Below are 20,149 nucleotides of genomic sequence, written 5' to 3'. Positions count from 1 at the left end.
TAGTGGAGGCCAAAACAGATGATCTTTGCAATCGACCATTCACAATCCAGTATGCTGGCGCGATGCCGCATTCTCATGCCAGACTCCACGCCGGAACCCCCACTCGGCCCCTGCTCTCACACGCCTAGCCTGTACACAGTCCACTTCAAGGCCTCCTTGCCTGTCCCACCGGCACGCAGCCCATCACCCACCCTCACGCCGACTGCATGTACATGAGCGTCTGGCGGTCCGTCACCGCCACCACGTCTGCGCCAAACGGCCCGCCTACGTCAAACGAGTTGACCGCCACCGGCAGCTGCGCAAGCACCTGCGGCCCGCCACGCCGCGACCCTGCGCCTCCACCCCCAACCCCGCCCCAGCCCGCCACCGAGTGCCGGCCCTCCGCCGAGCCCCAAACCCCCACGCCCGCCGCCGCCGCCGCGGCGGCGTCCGCGCTGGCACCAGCCGACGACACGCGGCACAGAGCACCATCCTCTGTGCAGTACAGTACGGCCGGCAGCGGCGCCGCCGAGCCGCCGGTCGGCGCCGCCGGCTCATTGCCGTACGCCACGCCCTCGCGCGTGTCAAACCGCACCTCCCACACCGGGCCGGCGTTGGCGTCAAGGGGCGTGAGCCCCAGCGGCCGTGTGGAGGACCGCAGGTCCCACAGCGCCACGCTGCCGCCGGCGCCACCGCTGGCGCATACGTCCGGGCGGGAGGGGTGCACCTGCAGGCTGTAGATGGCGCGGTGGCAGCCCCTGCGTGTGCGTGTGCAGGTGGGCGTGCATGTGCATCAAGGAGAGGGGTTGTGGGGTTAGGAGCTTGGGCAGGGACAGGTCCTCGAGCCTGGCAGCGGAACACAGATGCAGATGCAGCTCAGTGGCGGAGCTGCCGGCAAGGACCAGGCCGGAAGGAAGCAGCTGCCAACTGCAAGTAGCGCCGCACCCACACCCACACCGTGCAGCTGCCAGTCCCCCACGCCGCCCCCGCCCCCGTGCGGCCCCACCTGTCGGCGGGCCCCAGCCCGGTGGCTCCCCACTCGGGCGCAGAGCGGCTGACGGGGGTGGGCGGGCAGCGCACGTCCCACACCTCCAGTCCGCCCACCGTGCGGCTCTGTGGGGGGTTACATTCGTGATTAGTTAAGAAGTGGGGGGCCCCATGCATCTTAAAGAACTCGAGAAGACGGGGGGGACACGCCGAGGGGCCGCGGCGGGCCAAGGGGCCAAGGAAGAAGATGAGAGGCGGTTAGGCGAGCGGAGACAGGGGGCCGAGATGCCTCCAGCTTGCTCCTCCGCTCATGTTGCCGTCCAGTGCCGCAGTGCGCTGCCTCGTGACCCGTGGCGTCCATGAGCACCAGCCGCACGCGCACACACAAACACGTAGACAGACCCTTCCGCTCATACTACTACACAAACACATTCACGGACGCAAATTTACCCCCGTCCCTCCCACCCACCCACCCCCCGCCCCACCGTGACGAACAGGCTGCGGTCCACCCAGCGCGCGCACGTGTAGCCCACGCAGCCGCTGCCGGCCTTGTACGGCAACACGCCCGGAGGCACGCCGCCTCCCAGGCCGCCGCCGCCGCCGCCGCCGCCCCGCCCGCCGCGGTCGCCTGTGTCCATACCGTCCACCGCCATGTCGTCATCGTCATCGTCGGCGTTGTTACCTGCGGCGGTGCGTTGCGGTGTGTTGGGGTGTAATTGGCGGTGTGTTGGGGGTGAACTTTGAACCAATTCCGTAAGGAAACAGTCGCGCTGCAAGGAGAAACTGCAGCCGCATATGCGAGCTGTGGTACATCACCATGTGTTGGGGGTGTGTTGATGGCGGCACGCCAAGTAGTTTGCAGGGCTACGTCAACCACACACAGACACGCCACGCATACACACACAAATGCTGGCGAGCTCGCCTTACACATACACACAGATACACACAGGCGACCACACACGCACGGTGTTTCTGTTTAATACTTTAAAAAACCATCCATGCGTACGCAAACGCGCAAGCTCCTCGCGGCGGAGCTGGGCATGCGCGCGTGCGGGCACACATGCTCACAGCTCGTCCCCACACACGACATCGCTGCCACGACCCATGCATCTGCTCACCTGCGGCGGTTGCAGCGGTTATGCCGCTGCTGCAGGCCGCCGCCACCTGATCCAGGTCCAGCACGAAGAGGGAGCCGTCGGCGCCGGCGCTCAGCACGGCCTGCGGGGGTCCGGAACGGGGTTGGCGGCAGGGGCAGACCGGGTAAGGGCTCACGGTGTGATGTTTGCATGGTGTAGACGGCGGTGTTGCGGCGGCGCAGACAGAAGGTGAAGCACGAGGTGGGGTTGGGGCGCGGGACAGACAGATACGGTAGTGGGACACGCAGCATGCCGTGGGGCACCCGGCCACATGGCCACAGCGGTGTGGCGTGTAGCGGGCCATTGGCGCCGGCCCAAGGCGCCAGCCCTCCACCACCCTCACCACCCCATCCACACACACGCCGCCGCCCTGTCACCTTGGTGTCCTGCTGCATGTCCACAGCCGCCACGGCGCCGCGGTGCGGCCGCAGCCACGCCGCCAGCGCCTCGCCGCCACCCTCGCCGCCGCCCCCTGCTCCCCCTCCCCCTCCCCCTGCTCCCCCGCCGCCGCCGCCGCCTGCCGCCCCGCCGGCGCCCGGCCAGGCTGCCGGCGGCTCCAGCAGCTGCAGGTCACCTGGGCCGGCGCCGGGGGTGCGCGGCACCAGCAGCCGCAGCAGGTGCAGGCCGCCCTCGGTGGTGCCGAACAGCACAGTCACAAAGCCGCCGCCCTGCTCGCACACCTGTGTGGCACGGTTACAATGCATGGTTGCAATGCACGGTTACAATGCACGGTTACGATGTTACATTTTCATGATTGGTTGAGAACTGAAGGCGTAGCCAGGAACAGAGGTATAGCAGGCGCCAGGGGTGCGGGGAGGTGCCAGGCATGGGCGTGACGGTGTGGAGGAGCATGGGGCTCGAGCGCCGGGCAAGGGGGCGGGTAGGGCAGTCTGCTGTATGGGTAGGTGCTCGGTACATTGGTGCGCTGGCCCCTCTCCGCAGCGGCCCAGCCGCCTCCACCACTACCCCTGCCCAGCCCTCTCCCTCACGGCGCCTTCCCCCTCTCCCACCCCAACAGTACCGGTACGTGCACGCCGTTCTACTGCGTCTACGTCGGCACTTCGAGCTTGCTATGTAAGCACTCCGTCTTGCATGAACGAGTGCCCCTCCCCCTCCCCTCCCCTCCCCTCCCGTCCCCTCCACCTCTGCCTGCTCTCCACCATTCGCCCCCCTGATACACACCGCTCGCGTGTATGGCTAACTCCCCCCTCCCCCTTGCTTGGTTCGGTTTAGTTTAGGCTGTTATCTACAATCCCACCCCCACCACCCGCCATGTCTCACGTGCAGGTCGGTCATCTTGCCGCGGTGCGCGAAGGCCGTGACCACCTCCTCCTCCACCCGCAGCACGGAGCTGCCGCGGCTGGTGACCACCAGGTCGTGCACCACCAGGAAGTTCTCCTGGGGGCAGCGGGGGGAGGCGGGGTGGGGTGGTGGGTAGGTGATGTGGGGTGGTGGGAGGTGGGGGTGAGGGGTGTAGGTGGGTGGGTGGGTGGGCTTGGGCATGGGTGGGGACCGATGGGGTGGGCATGGTTTGTGGAGTTGCTTGAGGTGGAGTGGAGTGGGAAGGAGCGGCGCAGCAGTGTATGTACGGTTTACATGACGGCCTACGTTTGCGGCGTGGCGCCATGCCGGTGCGTCAGGCCGGGCCGCGGGGTGGCTGACCCCCACGTAAATCCTGAGCGCATGTAGCGCTCCGACCGCCCAAATGCACGTGTTGCTGCTGTGCCCAACCCCACACTCACTGGCCCTCACCGCCAGTACACGCCCCGGCCTTGACCGCTTGTCGGGCTGTCCCTTCATTTGTAATCCGCATCCTTGACCACCCCGCCCAGCAACACTCTCACTCGGCCTACGAACGTGCCAGCCCTCTCGGCCCCCCTCCTCAGAAGCTAGTGCCGCGCCCCTCCAGTCCGCTCCTCCACCCCTGCGTCCGGGGCCCTACCTCCTGGCTGTCTTGACTGCCCCACACCACCAGTGCATGGTTTGTGAGCCGGCCGTCCAGGTCCGCAGGCCCAGGTGGCGTGCTAGGCAGCCATCGTACTCGCTCCGCTATACCATCGATGCTGATCTCCTGGCGCCGGGCTCCCGGCGCCGGCATCCTCGTCGCAAGCGCGGCAAACTACTAGTCGTTGGCTTTGTTACTTGCTTGACTGCATACGATGTGTATGGTCGAATTATTCAAGAGGGCGAGCTGTGAATGGCGAATGCGAGCAGAGCGAGGGATTGAAAGCAGGGATCGACAGGTCGTCAAAGGAGAACGATGCCTCGAGAAATCTTAATAGTCCTAAACCTAATGCTAACAACACCGCAAAACTGCAAACTTTGACAGTCTGCAAACAGCAAGTGGAATTGCAGTTCGCGCCTCATGCACCGAGGACAAAATTGTGCGCTTTGCTTGCGCCTCTTATCATTCATAGAACATCATGCCACAAACATGACACCAATTGCAATTACGCTCGTCCTTATCGCGCTCCAGGTGTCGGTTGGGCATTCCGAAAAGCCCCCAAACTTCATTGTTATCCTGCTTGACGACCTGGATGAGACACAACGCTCTGTGGACATCGCCATGCCAGCAACCAAGCGGCTGCTGAAAGAGGGAGGCGAGTTTTGCAGACGGTTGGGTGTTGCAGCGCAGAGTCAAGGCTCCCTGGCTCGCAGGCCTGCAAGCGGCGCCCAGTGACTCTAGCTTCCCCCTGGCACCCTCGCACGCGCGCCACGCAGGTGTGACCTTCACCAACCACTTTGTATCCACACCCATCTGCTGCCCCTCCCGCGTCAATCTGCTGCGTGGCCAATACAGGTGTGGCTGACAGGGAAAGGGGAGCGGGTGATACCGCGCTGGGGGCGTGGGGATTGGGGCGAATGGGGCGAATTTACACAGCACCTGTCGAGGACCTGGTAACCAGCGCATGAGCCCAGTCCCATCCCCCGAAGGAGCCTTACAAGCTGTAGCAGTGTAGCTCACTCAGTCTGCATGATAGGCGCGCGAGCAACGCCGCTTGCATGCGCCTCCTGCCCCAAACCACCCACGCTCCGTGCCTCTCTTGAATGCCGTGCCCTGTGCGTGTGTATGCGTGTGTATGTGTATGCACACACAGCCACAACACCAACTTCACAGACGTGCTGGGGCCGCATGGTGAGGGGGGCCGCATGGTTACGGGGCCAGGCGGCCTTGGGACGTGGGGCGTGGGTGGGCGGTGGGGTTGCCTAGTATGGGGTGGCGGCGGCTGGCTGGGCAGATTGGGTAGGGATGGTATCGAGATTGGGAGTTGCTGTGTGTATGCCTGACACGCGTGTGTGCCCGTGCGTGCCCGTATCTCCCTGCAGGCGGCTACGCCAAGTTCAAGGCTCTGGGTCTGGACCGTGACTGGCTGCCGGGCTGGCTGCAGGCGGCGGGGTACAGCACACTGTACACCGGGAAGTTCATTGGTGGGTGGGGGCTAGGAATTGGGTAGTTGGTGGTGGCATTACATTCATGGTTGGTTAAGGAGCGAATTTGCAGTCAGTGGGGCTCCCGAAAAGCCCTTGCAAGCATACCGCAAGTCAGCAGTCTCTCCGTCGTGCACGGACGGCTACGCCCCCCGCCTGGGAATGGTGAAGCACGCCCCCCTCCCGCCAAAGCACCGACCGTGCCCAACCTCCCTCACCCTCCCCGACGGCCCTACCCCGCACCCGCCCAGTGGACTACACCATCCGCAACCACCGCCCGCCGCCCGCCGGCTGGACCGCCTTCGACGCGCTGGTGCACCCCTTCACCTTCGAGTACTACTGCCCCGCCTTCGCACTGGATGGCGGGCCGCCCGCCATGTACCCGGCACAGGTGGGCGGGTGGGCGTGTGTATGTGTGTGTGTGGGGGGGGGGCGGCAGCGTGTGTGTGTGTGGGGGGGGGGCGGCAGCGTGTGGGTGGGTGTGGGGGGGGTGGGGTGGGGGGGTGGGTGGCTCTCTGTGTGTGTCTGTGTGTGGGGGCAGCGGATGTGTGCAACAGCGTGCGTGGGCCGCCGCGACGTGTGCAGCATGTGTGGAGGGGCTCGCGCGGAGCATGCACGTGCCGGTGGCTGTGCTAGCAGGGGAACACAGCCGCCTGGTTGCCGTTGCCCGCGCCTCCCCGCCTGCACAGCATGATACTGCAAACACCCTCGCTCCTGTGCTGAATTCACCCCCGAGTTCGCCTCAACCACCACCACCACCTCCTCCTCCTGCCCATGCCAATGCTCCTGCCCCTGCTCCCGGGTCGGGCCCTGCTGCGCTCCGTCCCCACCCCGACCCCCCGGACATCGGTAACGACTACGTGACATCTGTACCATTGCTCCTGGCTACGCCCTCTCGTCTTATTTAACATGCATGGAACCCCCCGACCCCCCCGACCCCCAGTATGTGACGGACGTGGTTGGCGCCAAGGCGCGGGCGCTGCTGCGGAGCGCGGCGGCGGACGCGGCGGTCTCCGGGCGGCCCTTCTACCTACAGGTCTGTACCTGGAGTAGACCGGGGGAGGGGATCGCTGCGAGGAGGGTCGTGGCATGTATTTGGGAGGCGCTCGTTCACGGGTGCGGGTTGCAAGTACTGGGATTGGGTTGGCTCCGGGGGGCGGGCGGTTGCACGCCATGTCCCCTTCTCCTCCTGTTGCGCCCACAGCTGGCCCCCTTGTGCATGCGTGCTGACTGCCGCGCACGTGTGCGGTGCACTCGTGTATTTACGTACGTGCTTGTGCCTGCCCGGCTGCCCGCTGCGGTGAGGCAGGTGGCGCCGCCAGCGCCGCACCACTCTATGCACTACGAGTGAGTCCGTCAGTGTGTGTGGCGGGCAGCGGGGAAGCTGCATGGGAACACACCGCATGAAGAGTTGGGATCGGAACGAAGTGCCTCTCCATCCCAACTTGCCCGGCTGCAACTGCTCAACTTCTTCTCCAATATTTATCATGAATGTGTGTTTCATTCCGCATCGCGCCGCGCGCCGCACTCCGCGCCGCAGCTACAACGCTACGGGCGGCCTGCGCGCGCGGCACTGGTACCCGCCCGTGCCCGCCGAGCGGCACTGGGAGGCGTTCAGCGGGGCGGCACTGCCGCGGCCCGCCTCCTTCAACCCGCGCAACCTGTGGGGCAAGCCCGCATGGGTGCGCGGCCTGGAGCGGTGCGTGCGTGCGTATGTGTCTAATGTGTGTATGTGTGTGTGTGTGTGTGTGTGTGTGTGTGTGTGTGTGTGTGTGTGTGTGTGTGTGTGTGTGTGTGTGTGTGTGTGTGCCCGGCCTATTCTCAGGCGGGTATGGGTATCTGTGCCCGGAGGGGAGTAAGTCGGCGCCGGCATGGAGCACCGCCGAGGCTGCTTCGCCGCGCGCGCGACCGGCGGAACGCATTGTATGCACGTTTTGTTCCTCGTGTTTCCGTACACACACACACACACACACACACACACACACACACACACACACACACACACACACACGCACACGTGCATGCATTGTCTTTCCGCTATGCTTTCCTTGTGCTCTGTATACACACACGCGCCTGCCCACGTTGCAGGCTGACTCCCGGCAACGTGACCTTCCTGGAGGAGGTGTTCCGACTGCGGCTGCGGAGCCTCTTGGCGGTGGACGAGCTGGTGGCGGGAATCAGTTGAGTGTGCGTGTGTCGCTTTGGGAGTGTTGCTTTTGGTCGGTTGGGTGGCTGGAGGTCTTGCTGGGGGTTGGGCTCTGAGCTTTGCTTGGCCGTGCTTTGAGGGTGGTTCTGGAAGGCGAACTCGGGATATACCGCACGAGCCGGCAACCCCCAGGTACGACAACGCACAACGCCGCACCCTGCGCCTCCTGCTGATGCCATCTTATCCGCCGCCTGCACATGCACACGCCACATCCTCATGCATCCGCACACCCTCGCACACATGCACAGCCTCATGCCACATCCACACACACACACACACACATACACACACATACACACACATACACACACATACACACACACACGCACATCCGCAGTGTCGGACCTGGAGGCGCTGGGTCTGACCGGCTCCACCTACGTGCTGTTCACAAGCGACAACGGCTACCACGAGGGAGCGCACCGGCAGGGCAGGTGGGGCGTGGCGGCGTGGCGGCGTGGCAGAGGGTTCCAGGCGCGGCGGGGCTCCTGGCGGGGTGGCGGGGTATGATTGGGATGCGCCACGGTTGGATGTGGCGGGGTTTGGGGGAGTTTGTAAAGTGGACACGTTGCGTACGGTTGCGTGCGCGGGTAAATAGTTATGGGCAGGCCGTCTTGCGACTGAGCGGTAAAAGGTTTCCTCCGTGTGCTTTGTCATGCAACAACCCCACCCCACCACATCTCAAGGACCCAATCCACGGCCCCACGACCCCAACCCACGGCCCCACGGCCCCATGACCCCACGGACCCGTGTTCCCACCCCGACCCCGCCTGTCTGCCACACCTCACACACGCACGCACACACACACACACACACACACACACACACACACACGCAGCGGCAAGACCACGGCGTACGAGGAGGACATCCGGGTGCCGCTGCTGGTGGCGGTGAGTGTGCGGCGGCGGCGGCGGCGGCGGGAGCGCGGGCGACAGCGGGAAGGGGGCCGTGAGGGGCGATAGGGACAGGGCATGGGCACAGGGTGCAGGGTGTGGGGACAGGGTGTTTCAGTTAATTTTACAATTACAGCTATGCAGTTACAGTGTCCCATGAGTCATGGGAGGTGCCAGGAAAGGGCACGCAAGCACTGATGAGTGACGGCAGCGAGCAGGGACAGAGCGGTCCCAGGGCACCCGCCCCCCCCTTCAGGCACTCCGCGCCCATGGCTCCCATGGCTCCCATCGCGCCCCTGGCTCCCATAGCCCCCGCATGCGCCTGCACACGTGTATGGCGGAATTGTTCCGTTTGTTTTGGTTTATAACACACACACACATACATACACATACTCGTGCGTCCAAGGCCCAGCTTCTCCGGCCCGACTGGACCTCGGCACTTCAAGCTCGTGATTCCACCACTCCGTTCTCCATCAACAGCTACCCCCCTGCCCCTACCCCCCATCATAAATGTAACCCCTTCCTTTGTGGCTTCCCTCACTCGCTCAGGGCCCGGGCCTCCGGCCGGGCTCCGTCATCACCTCCACCACCCAACACGTGGACCTAGCGCCCACCCTGCTGGCGCTGGCAGGTAGGTGCGGCGGTGCTGGTGCGGGTGCGGTGCGGTGCGGTGGGGTGCGGTGCGGCATGGCCCATTCATGGCATGTGTGTGTGTATGTGTGTGCAGGCGCCCCGCTGCCCGACATGCTGGATGGGGAGCCCCTCCCGCTGGCCGCCGCCGCCGCCGAAACAGCAGCCGCGGCCGCCGGCACCCACACAGCTACTGCCGCCGACGCAGCCGCCGCCTCTGCAGCCGCCGCCTCTGCAGCCGCCGCCGACACGGGTGCGGCCGCCGACACCACCACTGCGGCGGCCAACGGCCACAGCTATGGCGGCGGTGGTGGTCTGATGCCCACCGGCTACGACTGGGGCACACAGGCGCGAGGGCCGCCGCGAGATGAGTGAGTGGGGGAGGCCTGCCTACGTACCCGCGTGTCCTTCCGCCCCTCATTACGAGGTGTAACACCTAGCTACCTGCCTTCCAGCGCGCCTTCCCCCTTGCTGCCTAAATATACACAACACGCCCCCCGCGAACGCGGCGGTCTCTCGCTTCGTATCTCCTGCTGAGCCCCCGTCATGCCTGCTTGGACCTCCACCTCCACACGGCTGCATACACACACACGTACACACACACACACATGCACCCGCCCACACACACACATACTCCCATGGCTCCAGGCTGTTGGCTGAGTTCTGGGGCGTGTGGGATGACGAGAGCATCCACTCCCACGCCCCCTACTTCAACAACACCTGGAAGGCTGTGCGGGTGCTGCGGAACGACCGCTCGGAGGCCTACAAGTGCGTGTGGGGGCGTGGGGGGGGGGGCGGGCGGGGGTAGCCGTTGATGATGTGAAGAACGGAGCGATGGGGGAGGCTGTGTGTGTGTGTGTGTGTGTGTGTGTGTGTGTGTGTGTGTGTGTGTGTGTGTGTGTGTGTGTGTGTGTGTGTGTGTGTGTGTGTGCATGTGTATGTGTGTGTGTATGTCTGTGTGTGTATGTGTGCATGTGTGTGTTCGCGCGTGGAAGTGGGCATGCAGGTGCCTCGTAATGCCTGCAGACACACATGATGATGTTGAGCTCCTGTTGAGCTCCGCCGCTCTCGTCCCCAGGTACGTGCTGCACTGCAGCGGCGACTACGAGCTGTACGACTTGGTCCGAGACCCCCACGAGACCACCAACCTACTGGCGTCCGCCGCCGCCGCCGGCAGTAGTAGCAGCAGCAGCAGCAGCAGCAGTAGCAGCAGCAGCAGCAGCAGCAGTGGTGCTGCTACAGCCGAGCACGGCCCCACTACCTCCATCGCTAGCGCCACCGCCGCAGCTGCCGCGAAGCTGCTACGCCTGGTGGGCTCGGACCGTGCAGCGGCGGCGGCGGCTGCAGCGGTGGCGCCGGCGAGTGAGGCGGTGCGGGCGGCGGCGGGCGCCGCCGCGTCTAGCGCCGGCCAGGCCTGGGGCGCGGCGCAAAGCGCGCTTCTCGAGGGCGGCAAACGCAGTCCCGCCGCCCTGTCACGGCTGGCGGGGGTGGCCGCCTCCGCCTACCGTGCTGCCGCTGTGCGCGCCACAGCAGCATCAGCTGATGGTGCCAGTGGTGGTGATGGTGGTGGTGGTGGTCGTGATGGTGGTGGTGGTGGTGGTGGTGGTGGTGGTGATGATACCGGCAGCGATGGCGCCGCGGTTGGCAACGGCATTAGCGTTACGGACAGATATAGCGACAGCGACAGCACCGGCGGCGCGCAGCAGCACGCACAAGAAGATGAGGAAGGAGATGGGCCGCACACCAGCAGCGGCACTGCCGGCCAAACTCAGCAGCAGGCGACAGGGCCGCTAATGGACACGGTCGCGGCATGGGGGCGCACCGCCTGGGCAGCCGGCGCCGCCGCCAGCGCCACCCGCGCGGCCGCCTCCGCCGCCGCCACCGCCGCCGCCAGCGCCAGCGGCACCGCTGCCGGCACGGTGCGGGCGCTGGTTGCGGAGGCGGGCGCGGCAGCTCGCAGCCGCAGCGCCGCCGTGTGGTCCTCCGCGGCACAGCGCCGCCTGACACACACGCCTACCCCATATAGCGCTGACAGTGGCAGCGAAAGCGAAAGCGGAAGCGCGAGTGAAAGCGCAAGTGAAAGCGAAAGCGGAAGCGCGAGTGAAAGCGCAAGTGAAAGCGAAAGCGGAAGCGCGAGTGAAAGCGCAAGTGAAAGCGGAAGCGTCAGCGGAAGCGGAAGCGGTGTCGCAAGCAACGCTGCAGTTTCCCACAGTGCCAACACCTGCCCCGAGCACGTGCGCCGCGCGCCCACCGCCGCCGCCGCCACCGCCCAGTCGCCTGAGGGGGCTCTGGCCGCCACGGGGGCTACCGCAGCTGCATCAGGCGGAGCCCAGCCCTTCACCAACGCCGCCGCCGGTGTCTCCTCCTCCTCCTCCTCCTCCTCCTCCTCCTCCTCCTCCTCCTCCTCTCCCTCTTCCTCCTACTGCTGGTGGCTCGGCCGCGTACGCAGCCGGCTGGATGCGTTGCTTGCGGTGCTGGCCGTGTGTCGGGGGAGAGCCTGCGTGCGGCCCTTCGAGGTGGGTGCGGGAGCGTGCGTGGCGGGATGTGGTGGGGCAGGTCGGTGGGTGGGTTCAAACACCCATGCAGACGGAGCGGAACGAGTGGGATGGAGCGGGTGCGATGGCGGTGGGCTGCTGGGTGCCTGGGAACACATGCCTCAGCACAGCCGCCGCCGCTCCGTGACCACACACAACACACACATATGCAATTGTTCCGTTTGTTTTGTGTGTAACACACACACACACACACACACACACACACACACACACACTCTGACTGACACACACACACCTACACACTCAGGTGCTGCACCCCGACGGCTCCGTGTCGGACCTGTGGGCTGCCATGGACGAGCAGTACGACGGCGTGTACGGCGGCATCACGCCGTTCAGATTCGGCCGCTGCCTGCCGTACCAGGACGCCGAAAACGAGCTGTCGGACTTCCGCGGCGCGACGGTTGGCAGTGGTGGGGGGACGGTTGGCGGCGGGGCGGCGGCGGCGGCGGCCACGGCGGTTGGATTGCCGCCGCAGCAGTCGCTGCGGCGGCTGCGGTATGAGGGGGAGGCGGCTGCGGCAGAAGCAGGAGCAGGCGCGGGAGGAGGAGGAGCAGGAGGCGCCAGCGGCGGAGCGGCGGGCGGCACGTTGCCAGCACAGATGTCAGCTGGGGCGGCGGGGGCAGGGCTGGAAAAGGAGGGCCAGGAGGGGCAGCAGCAGGAGCAGGAGGGGCAGGAAGAGGGGCAGCAGGAGGAGGGGCAGGCGGCGGTGCGGCTGCGCAGCGGCTTTCTGTACCTGCGAGATGAGGGTGTGGAGGCGGGTGCGGTGCCGCTGCCGCGCAAGTACCAGCTCCCTGGCTTGGATATCTACGGGCTGCGGGGGCAGCAATACGGGGGGGGCGGTAGCGGTGGGGGGAAGGAGGGGGGCGACGCCGTGGCGGCGGGGGTGCAGGGCACCGGTGCGGTGGTGGACGGTGTGCGGCTGGGGTAGCGGGGGCAGCCTGAGGCAAGTGGCTAGGAGAGCTGCGCGCAGGGAGCGTGGACATCTGGGCGAAATGTGTGGCGCTGGCCCGGAATGTGTGCGTGTATTTTGACACGGGTTGGCATTCATCCAAACGGACGCTGCCAGACTCCCCTGCTGATTTCGTTTTACTCGTCGTATGCGGCATGCCCTGAGGTCAGGAATGACAGGGTGCTTGCACCCAGAGGAAACTTGCTTGGCCCCGGTCCGGTCGGTTGGTCGGGGGGTTTGCACAGGCGGGCACAGGTTCGTATGCGCTTCTGTCCTGAGCACGGGGCACAGTGGGCGCAGCGCAGGATGCGTCATGCATTATGCATACCCCGGCATCAGAACACGTGCACAGGTTAGGGAGCGCGTGGGAGCGGCATGCATGTCGGGCATGTCTGTGGATGCCAGGGGAGCTGACCGGGGACAGGCTGGTCCTAAAATGCCCCCTGGCTGGAAACAGGAACATCCCCGCAACCGGAGCACTCGAAGCAAGCTTACGCACAGCGGCGCACGCTACTGCCATGCCTCCACTGCCGCTGAAACTCCACGGGTGGGGAGGGAAAACAGCCACGCCTCCTCCAACGCTGGTTGCTCCATACATTGCACCTAGCATCAGCCGACTGGCCTTGCGCTGTATATAACATGTGAGGGCGGGGGGTAGTTGGGAGTGCCAGGGAGTACCTACCTAGGCTGCCCAGTCAGCGTGTGGCTGGCACACCCACGCACCGCACCCTCTGCTGTAAGAGCCGTGGCTAGTCATCGCAAGGGCATCAAGGACGTGCGGGCGCAAGTGACAGCAGGCGGGGCTGACGGGAGACTGAGGGCCGCCCATCGGCCCGATGGCTATCATTGGTCGGGTGCTCAGCTGCTGAACCGCGAGCTGAAGGGCGGCACAACAACGGACCCACCGACGCGGCATGGGACCGTCCCATGGGGTTCCTCGCTCGCTTCCTTTCCGGCTTTCCCTTTGCCCCGGCACTCGTTTCTTTCTCTTTCCCGCGGCTCCCAGTCAGCAGATGCGATACACACTATCGTCCTCAGCAGGTGGCGCGCCTTTTCCCAGTGACTGCGCAACGCTCGCCCTTTTCGACTTGTCGCCGATCGCTCAGCCTGTTGCCTCGGCGGCGCTGGCGTTTTCACCACGCTTACCAGCTGCCGTCATGTTGGTGAGTTTCGAGGACGGGCATGCGGGAAGGGCAGCGCATGGCAGTGCTAGCTTCTTACGAGACCTGGCAAATGCATTGGTCGTGGCAAATGCGCGGGTGATGCGGTTGCAGTTTGCTGAGCAGTCGCATGAGGGCCCTGCAGGCTAGGGCGTTGCGCCGGGCGAGCTCCGGTTCTCTTTCTTCCGGTCCCCAAGGCCCCAAGGCCCCAACCCAACCCCTCCCCCCCTCCCCTCCCCCCCTCCCCACTTCTTCCCCCCCCCCCCCCCCCCGGCCGTATGGAAGTGCAGCGCGCTGACACGAAAGTGTAGTAGCTAGAGAGACGGGGCTTCGGGGCTTCAAGCAGTACTTCCCACTTTTGAAGTAGCTGTCAGCCTGTCAGTAAATACATGGCCATGACTGTCGATGATTGTATTTACGGCGACGCGGCCGGCCGAGAGGGCCGGGGCAGCACCGGCGGTGGTGCCGCTGCTGCCACAGCCGGCAGCGCAGAGCAGGGCGCTGCTGTGGCAGCATCTAGCGGCGGCGGCGGCGGCGGCGGCGGCGGCGACAGCGGTGGCGGCGGCGGACAGGCGGCGGAGGGAACCGCGCGCAGCGCGGCGGCGAAGGCCAGACATCGGTGCGTCGTGCAATAAGCTCGTGTGGTTTTGCGCCCGTCGGCCCAGCTTGTCGATGGGCTGCACCACACGAGCTCGCACGACGCACCGATGTCTGGCCCGCGCTGCCAGTGGACGCCGCCGCGCTGCGCGCGGTTCCCTCCGCCGCCTGTCCGCCGCCGCCACCGCTGTCGCCACCGCCGCTAGATGCTGCCGCAGCAGCGCCCTGTGCTGCGCTGCCGGCTGTGGCAGCCGCCGCATCGCCGCCGGTACTTCCCCGGCCCTCTCGGCCGGCCGCGTTGCCGTTGAACCGCTCGTCAACGGTCATGGCTATGTATTAACTGACAGCTACTTCAAAGTGGGAAGTATTGCTTGAAGCCCCGAAGCGAACAGCCTTGGGCCGATGGGCGGCCCTCTCCCATACGCCCCGCCTGTCACTTGCGCCTGCACTGCCCGTGCGATGTCTAGCCACAGCAGGAATAGACAGCCACAGGAATCGACAACCTGGGTGAGTGGGAGCGGGAGGGACTGCTTGTGTTCGCGGCTAGTTGGTTATGGATGGGTTAGTGTTAGTAGTAGGTCATGTGTGGGATTGAGGCTTGAGGCTCATCCGCCCCATGTCCTGAGCAACTGCCCTTATTGCCCTCTGGTTCTGGGTCGGGCGTGGGGAAGGGGCATGCAGCACATGGCAGTGCTAGATTATTACGAGACCTGGCAAATGCACTGGTTGTGGCGAACGCGGGTGATGCGGTTGCGGTTTCCTGAACACTCGCATGCATGAGAGCCATGCATGGCGAGCGGTGCGCCGTGGCTTCTCGCTCGGTCTGGTCCCCGTCCGCCCCCAAGGCCCCAACCCAACCCAACCCAACCCCTCCCCCCCTCCCTCACGCCCCCCCGCGCCCCCAGACTGGTGGACACCGGTGTCCAAGGCTGCATACTGATGCATGGAGGATGGAGGCTGGTGGCACGACACGTACGGTCGTACGGCCGTACGGAAGTGCAGCGCGCTGACACGGAAGTGTGGTGGCTGGAGATAGAGACGCGGCCTGCTGCCGCCCTCTTGCTTCTCGCTCGCCCAAGCAACACTTCCCACTTTCGAAGTACGGTACGGAGGGACCAAAACAATCATAATGACAAACGGCGAGCATAGTGGCGACGCGGCCGGCCGAGAGGGCCGGGGCAGCACCGGCGGCAATGCGGCGGCTGCCACAGCCGGCAGCGCAGCACAGGGCGCTGCTGCGGCAGCCCCCAGCGGCGGCGACAGCGGCGGCGGTGGCGGTGGCGGTGGCGGACAGGGCACCGCAAGCAGCGCCTTCGCTGGCGCCTGCAACAGACAGCAGACGCCGCGGCTCTGCGTGCGGTGCCCGCCGCCGCCTGTCCGCCACCGCCACCGCTGCCACTGACACCACTGTGGGCTGCCGCAGCAGCGCCCTGTGCTGCGCCGCCGGCCGTGGCAGCAGCGGCACCACCGCCGGTGCTGCCCCGGCCCTCTCGGCCGGCCGCGTCATCATTCTGGTCGCCGTTGCTCATTCTGATTGCTATGGTCCCTCCGTACCGTACTTCGAAAGTGGGAAGTGTTGCTTGAAGCCCCGAAGCGAACAGCCTCTCTCATTCATAGCCATCGGGCCGATGGGCGGCCAGGGGTCGTATCTTGTTTTTGGGGTAATGTCTAGCTCCAGACAAAAACGGCCGGGTGGCCGCCGTCTTTTGTCTGGGCACATGGCGGTTTGGGGGCTTCTCCATAGGAATTGGGACAAAACCCGCCCCAAACCCGGGCCAACAAAGTCTCGCCCCAGACATTAGCCCCCGGGAGGAATGTCTAGGAAACGGCCAAAATGGCCAATTAATGTCTGGAGACATTAAGATAGGAGCCCTGTGGGCGGCCCTCTCCCATACGCCCCGCCTGGCCGCCTGCTGTCACTTGCGCCCGCACGTCCTTGATGCCCTGGCGATGTCTGGCCACAGGGATTGACAGCCACAGGATTCGACCACCTGGGAGAGTGGGAGCGGGAGGGACTGCTTGTGTTTGCGGCTAGTTGGTTATGGATGGGTTAAGTGCTAGTAGTGGCTCGTGTGTGGCATTGGAGGCTAGAGGCTGGGCGTTGAGAGTGCGTCCTGGTGCTGGTGGTTCAGCTGGTGAGGTGCGCGTGGTGCCAATGCAAGTGAGCCGAATGCAGGCGGCCTGCAGTTGTCCACACCGGCATCAACGCGACCGCATCCGCACCTCACCTCAACGCCAAGCCCCGCGCCCCGCGCTCCTCCCGTCCCTCCCCGCGGGCGCCGGCCATTGAGCTGGACGACAATTACGGTCGTAGTAGGCCTGACAATAAGTCATGAATGACACACCGTTCCGGAGCGAGCGCGTTGGCGTTTGGTGTTGCTTGGGGAGGGCGACTTCTGGCGCTATGCATGCGACATGGGTGACACGAGGGTTCGTCATGGTGGGTTGTCGTACGTGCTGGGTGAAGCCGCGGCCGTACCGCCCGCGGGGGTTGGCAGGGTGTGTGATGGGACAGGGTTCAGGCAGGTTGGCGGGGTTTGGCAGGGTATGAAGCAGGCTGCGTACGCGGCCCGGTTGCCGGATGGAGTAAAGGACTGAGTGTCACAGGCCGACAGTCATGTAATAAGGCACGCGCGTGCCGTGCGCTCTTGCTGTGCGAGTGTCACCAGCTAGCGTTGAGGTGAGAGGGCAACACAAACAGAATCACTCACACACAGCACGCACACGTGTTGTTGGGCTGACCACGCCCCTTGAGCGCAGTGATTCAGGCGAGGGGGGGCGAAGGCCCCCGGGAACACCCTGTCCGTTGTGGGGTTGGGAGAGCAGAGAGGGGCGGTACTGAAGCTGTTTGCGTGGCTGCGCCGCTGCGGGACTGCTGTCAACGAGCGTGCCATGCCTGACTGCCATCATGCGTGAAAGCATGAGTCGGCGCTGCTGTTCACACCACGTATCAACAAATCACCTGTCAAGCAACCTGCCATCATATCCGCACGCCAATCAAAGCGCTGCATGGCCGCGCCGGCAGCGACACTCCCATGCGTGCTTGCACCCAGTCCCGAACCGCCAGCAGCAACACCACCTGCATGCACCGCCACCTGCACCACCACCTGCACCGCCACCTGCGCCTAGCTGCCTTCCCCCATCCACACAGCCACCGTTCGACCAGCCGCGCGCTCATGCACTGCCGTTGCAAACTGTTCGCCATCTGCTGGGGTCTGGGAATCAGCTGCACCCTGCGGGAATTCACCAACCTGCCTTGACGCTGTCCCATCGCACACTCATAGATCACGACTGCCGCACGCCGCCCCCAGCAGGCGACGCCCCCGCCTCCGCCTCCGCCGCCCCCTCCGCCACCCCGCCCTCCAGCCGCGTCCACCCCTCGTACCAGCGGCGGTACTGCTCACGCCACGCGCCGTACTGCTGCTGCCACGCCGCGTGCTGCCGTACATAGTCGCGCAGCATGCGCCGCACGCAGCCCATGCAGCGCAGCGGCTCCTGCAGCTCCCAGCTGTACGGGTCGTGGGCTGTAGCAGCAGCGCCGCCGTACTGCGGGTGCGGCTGGTGAGCATGGCTGTAGCTGTAACTGTGGTGGTGGTGGTGCGGCGGTGGAGGCGGCGGCGCAGGCGGTGGCGGGCCGTGCGGGTGGTGGTGTCCGGGGTAGCCGTAGCGGTGGGACGGCGGTGGTGGCGGGGGGTGGTAGTGATGGTGCGGGCCGTAGGGCGGCGGTGGAGGCGGCGGTGGCGGTGGTGGCGGGTGCGGTGGCCCTTGTTGCTGCCACCACTGCGTGTACGGATACGCACCGCTGCTGTCGCCGCTACTGCCGTAGTACTGCTGCTGCTGCTGCTGCTGCTGGTAATAGTCCGCGTACCCGCCGTACCCGCCGTACGCGCCGTAATACCCACTGCCGTAATACCCATGGCCGTACCCAGCCGCCGCCACACCGACCGCTGCTGCCGCGTCCGCCGCACCTGCGGCCTCAGCTGCGCCGCCCTCTGCCTGTGGCCCACTGCCGCCGAGCCCCTGTGGCCCCGCCGCCGCCGCAGCAGCAGCAGCCGCCGCAGCTGGCGCCTTCGCACCGGCCCCGCCTCTTCTTCCTGGGGCAGTAGCAGCCGCACCACCACCACCAGCCGGCGGCAGTAGCACCAACAGGTTGTCAACGGCGCGTGCCACGTGTGGCGGGAAGTCCTCCTCCCCCAACACCCAGCTGTCATCCTCTGCCTCGTCCTCGTCCTCGCCCTCGGCACCCTCACCGCCCTCCGCCTGCTGCTCCTCGGGCTGCTCCTGCTCGCCTGCAGCTCCAGCTCCCTCAGCCTCCGCCTCCTCAGCCGCCCACACCACCTGCCCCCGCAGCGCCTCAAACGCCAGCTCGGGCGCCTCATCGTCATACGCCTCCTCCTCCTCCTGCTCCTGTGCCGCCGCCGCGGGAGCAGCAGCTGCGACAGTGCCCTCCCGCCCCCGCACCTGCGCCGCCATAGCCGCCGGCGCTGCACCCGCAGCATGTGTCTGGTGGTACGGGTCATAATGCTGGCCCGCTAGCTGCTGTTGCTGCTGCCGCTGGTAGTAGGCCGCCCAGGCCGCCGCAACCGCCGCCTGATCGTGTGCCGCCGCCGCCGCTGCCGCTGGCTCTGACCCCGACTGCCCGTACGCCTGCCCATAGTACTGCTGCCCGTACGCCTGATCGTACGGTTGCCCGTACTGCTTCCCGTACGGCTGCCCGTAATACTGCGCGTAGTAGGACGATGTAGAGGCGCTGCCGTAACCCGCGCCCTCATGCGCCGCTGTCGCCGCCGCCGCCACCGTGCCGTACGGGTCGTATGCGGCTGACTGGTGCTGGCCCGCCGCCGCCGCTGCCCCGGCCGCTGAGGGCGTCGTATGGCTGCCGGCATTTGCGCCATCCGCCGCCGCCACCGTTGCGCCGCCGCCGTACCCGCTGTAAGCGCCGTAACCGCCGTACCCCTGTGCGGCGTAGTACGCCTCCCATGCCTGCCAGCGCTCCCGCTCCCGCTCCGCCTCGCGCTCCTCCTTGGCCCGCTGCTTCTCCTCCCGCCGCGCCGCCGCCGCCGCCTTGCGCTCCGCCTTCTCCGCCGCCGCCACCTCCTCTGGCAGCAGCGGCAGCTGCAGCTCGATCCCATCCTCATCACCACCACCCTCCGCTTGCTCTAGGTGCGCCTCCGCCTCCGCCCCCGCCCCTTCCCGGCCGCCAACCTGCTGCCCCTCCGCCGCCGCCCCATTGACACTGCCGGCGGCTGGCGCCGCCGCCGCCGCCGCCCCCGCCGCCGCCGCCGCCGCCGTGGGTGCCCGCCCGCGGCGCTGCTGCGTCAGCAGCTGCTGCAGTGCCTGGCGCTCCCAGTCACTGGCCAGGTCAAACCCGTACAAGTCCTCTGGAATGACATCCGGCAGCGGCAGCAGACCCGCCGCGCCCGCACTCGCGCCCGCACCCGCACCCACATCCTCCGCGCCCACGCCAGCGCTAGCTGCAGCGGCGGCAGCAGGCGCGGCGGCGCCCTCGGTGCCGCCGCCGTTGGCGGCCGCGGCGGCGCTGGCGGCGGCGGCTGTTGCGGCGGCGGCGGCCGCCTGCTGGTCCACGTACGACACCAGGATCCCCAGCTCGGCCTGTGGGAGGGAGCGTAG

The 20,149-nt window shown here is 66.3% G+C and overlaps 4 protein-coding genes across 4 annotated transcripts in view; 1 reads left to right on the top strand and 3 right to left on the bottom strand.

Annotated features, from left to right (window-relative positions):
• Positions 1–10: 10 nt before the first annotated feature.
• CHLRE_02g090600v5 (uncharacterized protein) lies at positions 11–4,372 on the bottom strand. The gene is made up of 7 exons (XM_043059415.1): positions 4,045–4,372; positions 3,384–3,500; positions 2,480–2,782; positions 2,085–2,184; positions 1,452–1,648; positions 986–1,092; positions 11–737 (listed from the first exon to the last, which is right to left on the bottom strand). The coding sequence occupies exons 1-7, from the start codon at positions 4,198–4,200 to the stop codon at positions 194–196; spliced, it is 1,524 nt and encodes a 507-aa protein (XP_042927049.1). The 5' UTR covers positions 4,201–4,372; the 3' UTR covers positions 11–193.
• Positions 4,373–4,472: 100 nt separating this feature from the next.
• Positions 4,473–13,513, top strand: CHLRE_02g090550v5 (uncharacterized protein). Its single transcript, XM_043059414.1, has 16 exons — positions 4,473–4,702; positions 4,824–4,902; positions 5,201–5,238; positions 5,430–5,531; positions 5,783–5,922; positions 6,475–6,567; positions 6,841–6,878; positions 7,072–7,230; positions 7,620–7,711; positions 8,075–8,168; positions 8,573–8,624; positions 9,177–9,258; positions 9,355–9,628; positions 9,906–10,025; positions 10,336–11,773; positions 12,060–13,513. The coding sequence occupies exons 1-16, from the start codon at positions 4,537–4,539 to the stop codon at positions 12,738–12,740; spliced, it is 3,648 nt and encodes a 1,215-aa protein (XP_042927048.1). The 5' UTR covers positions 4,473–4,536; the 3' UTR covers positions 12,741–13,513.
• A 227-nt stretch (positions 13,514–13,740) lies between these two features.
• On the bottom strand, positions 13,741–15,212 carry CHLRE_02g090526v5 (uncharacterized protein). Its single transcript, XM_043059413.1, has 2 exons — positions 14,627–15,212; positions 13,741–13,987 (listed from the first exon to the last, which is right to left on the bottom strand). Exons 1-2 carry the CDS (start codon positions 14,843–14,845, stop codon positions 13,979–13,981), a joined length of 228 nt encoding a protein of 75 aa, XP_042927047.1. The 5' UTR covers positions 14,846–15,212; the 3' UTR covers positions 13,741–13,978.
• A 1,888-nt stretch (positions 15,213–17,100) lies between these two features.
• The window catches only part of CHLRE_02g090500v5 (uncharacterized protein), a 6,742-nt gene continuing 3,693 nt past the window's right edge, over positions 17,101–20,149 (bottom strand). Inside the window, exon 5 of the mRNA XM_043059412.1 lies at positions 17,101–20,131. Coding sequence (XP_042927046.1) covers positions 17,804–20,131 — 2,328 coding nt within the window. The 3' untranslated portion in view covers positions 17,101–17,803. The remainder of the gene's footprint in view (positions 20,132–20,149) is intronic.

The sequence above is a fragment of the Chlamydomonas reinhardtii genome, chromosome 2, assembly GCF_000002595.2.
Source record: "Chlamydomonas reinhardtii strain CC-503 cw92 mt+ chromosome 2, whole genome shotgun sequence".
Classification (NCBI taxonomy): Eukaryota; Viridiplantae; Chlorophyta; class Chlorophyceae; order Chlamydomonadales; family Chlamydomonadaceae; genus Chlamydomonas; species Chlamydomonas reinhardtii.
Note: the sequence above shows the minus strand (reverse complement) of the source record. Positions and strands in the feature narration are given on the sequence as shown.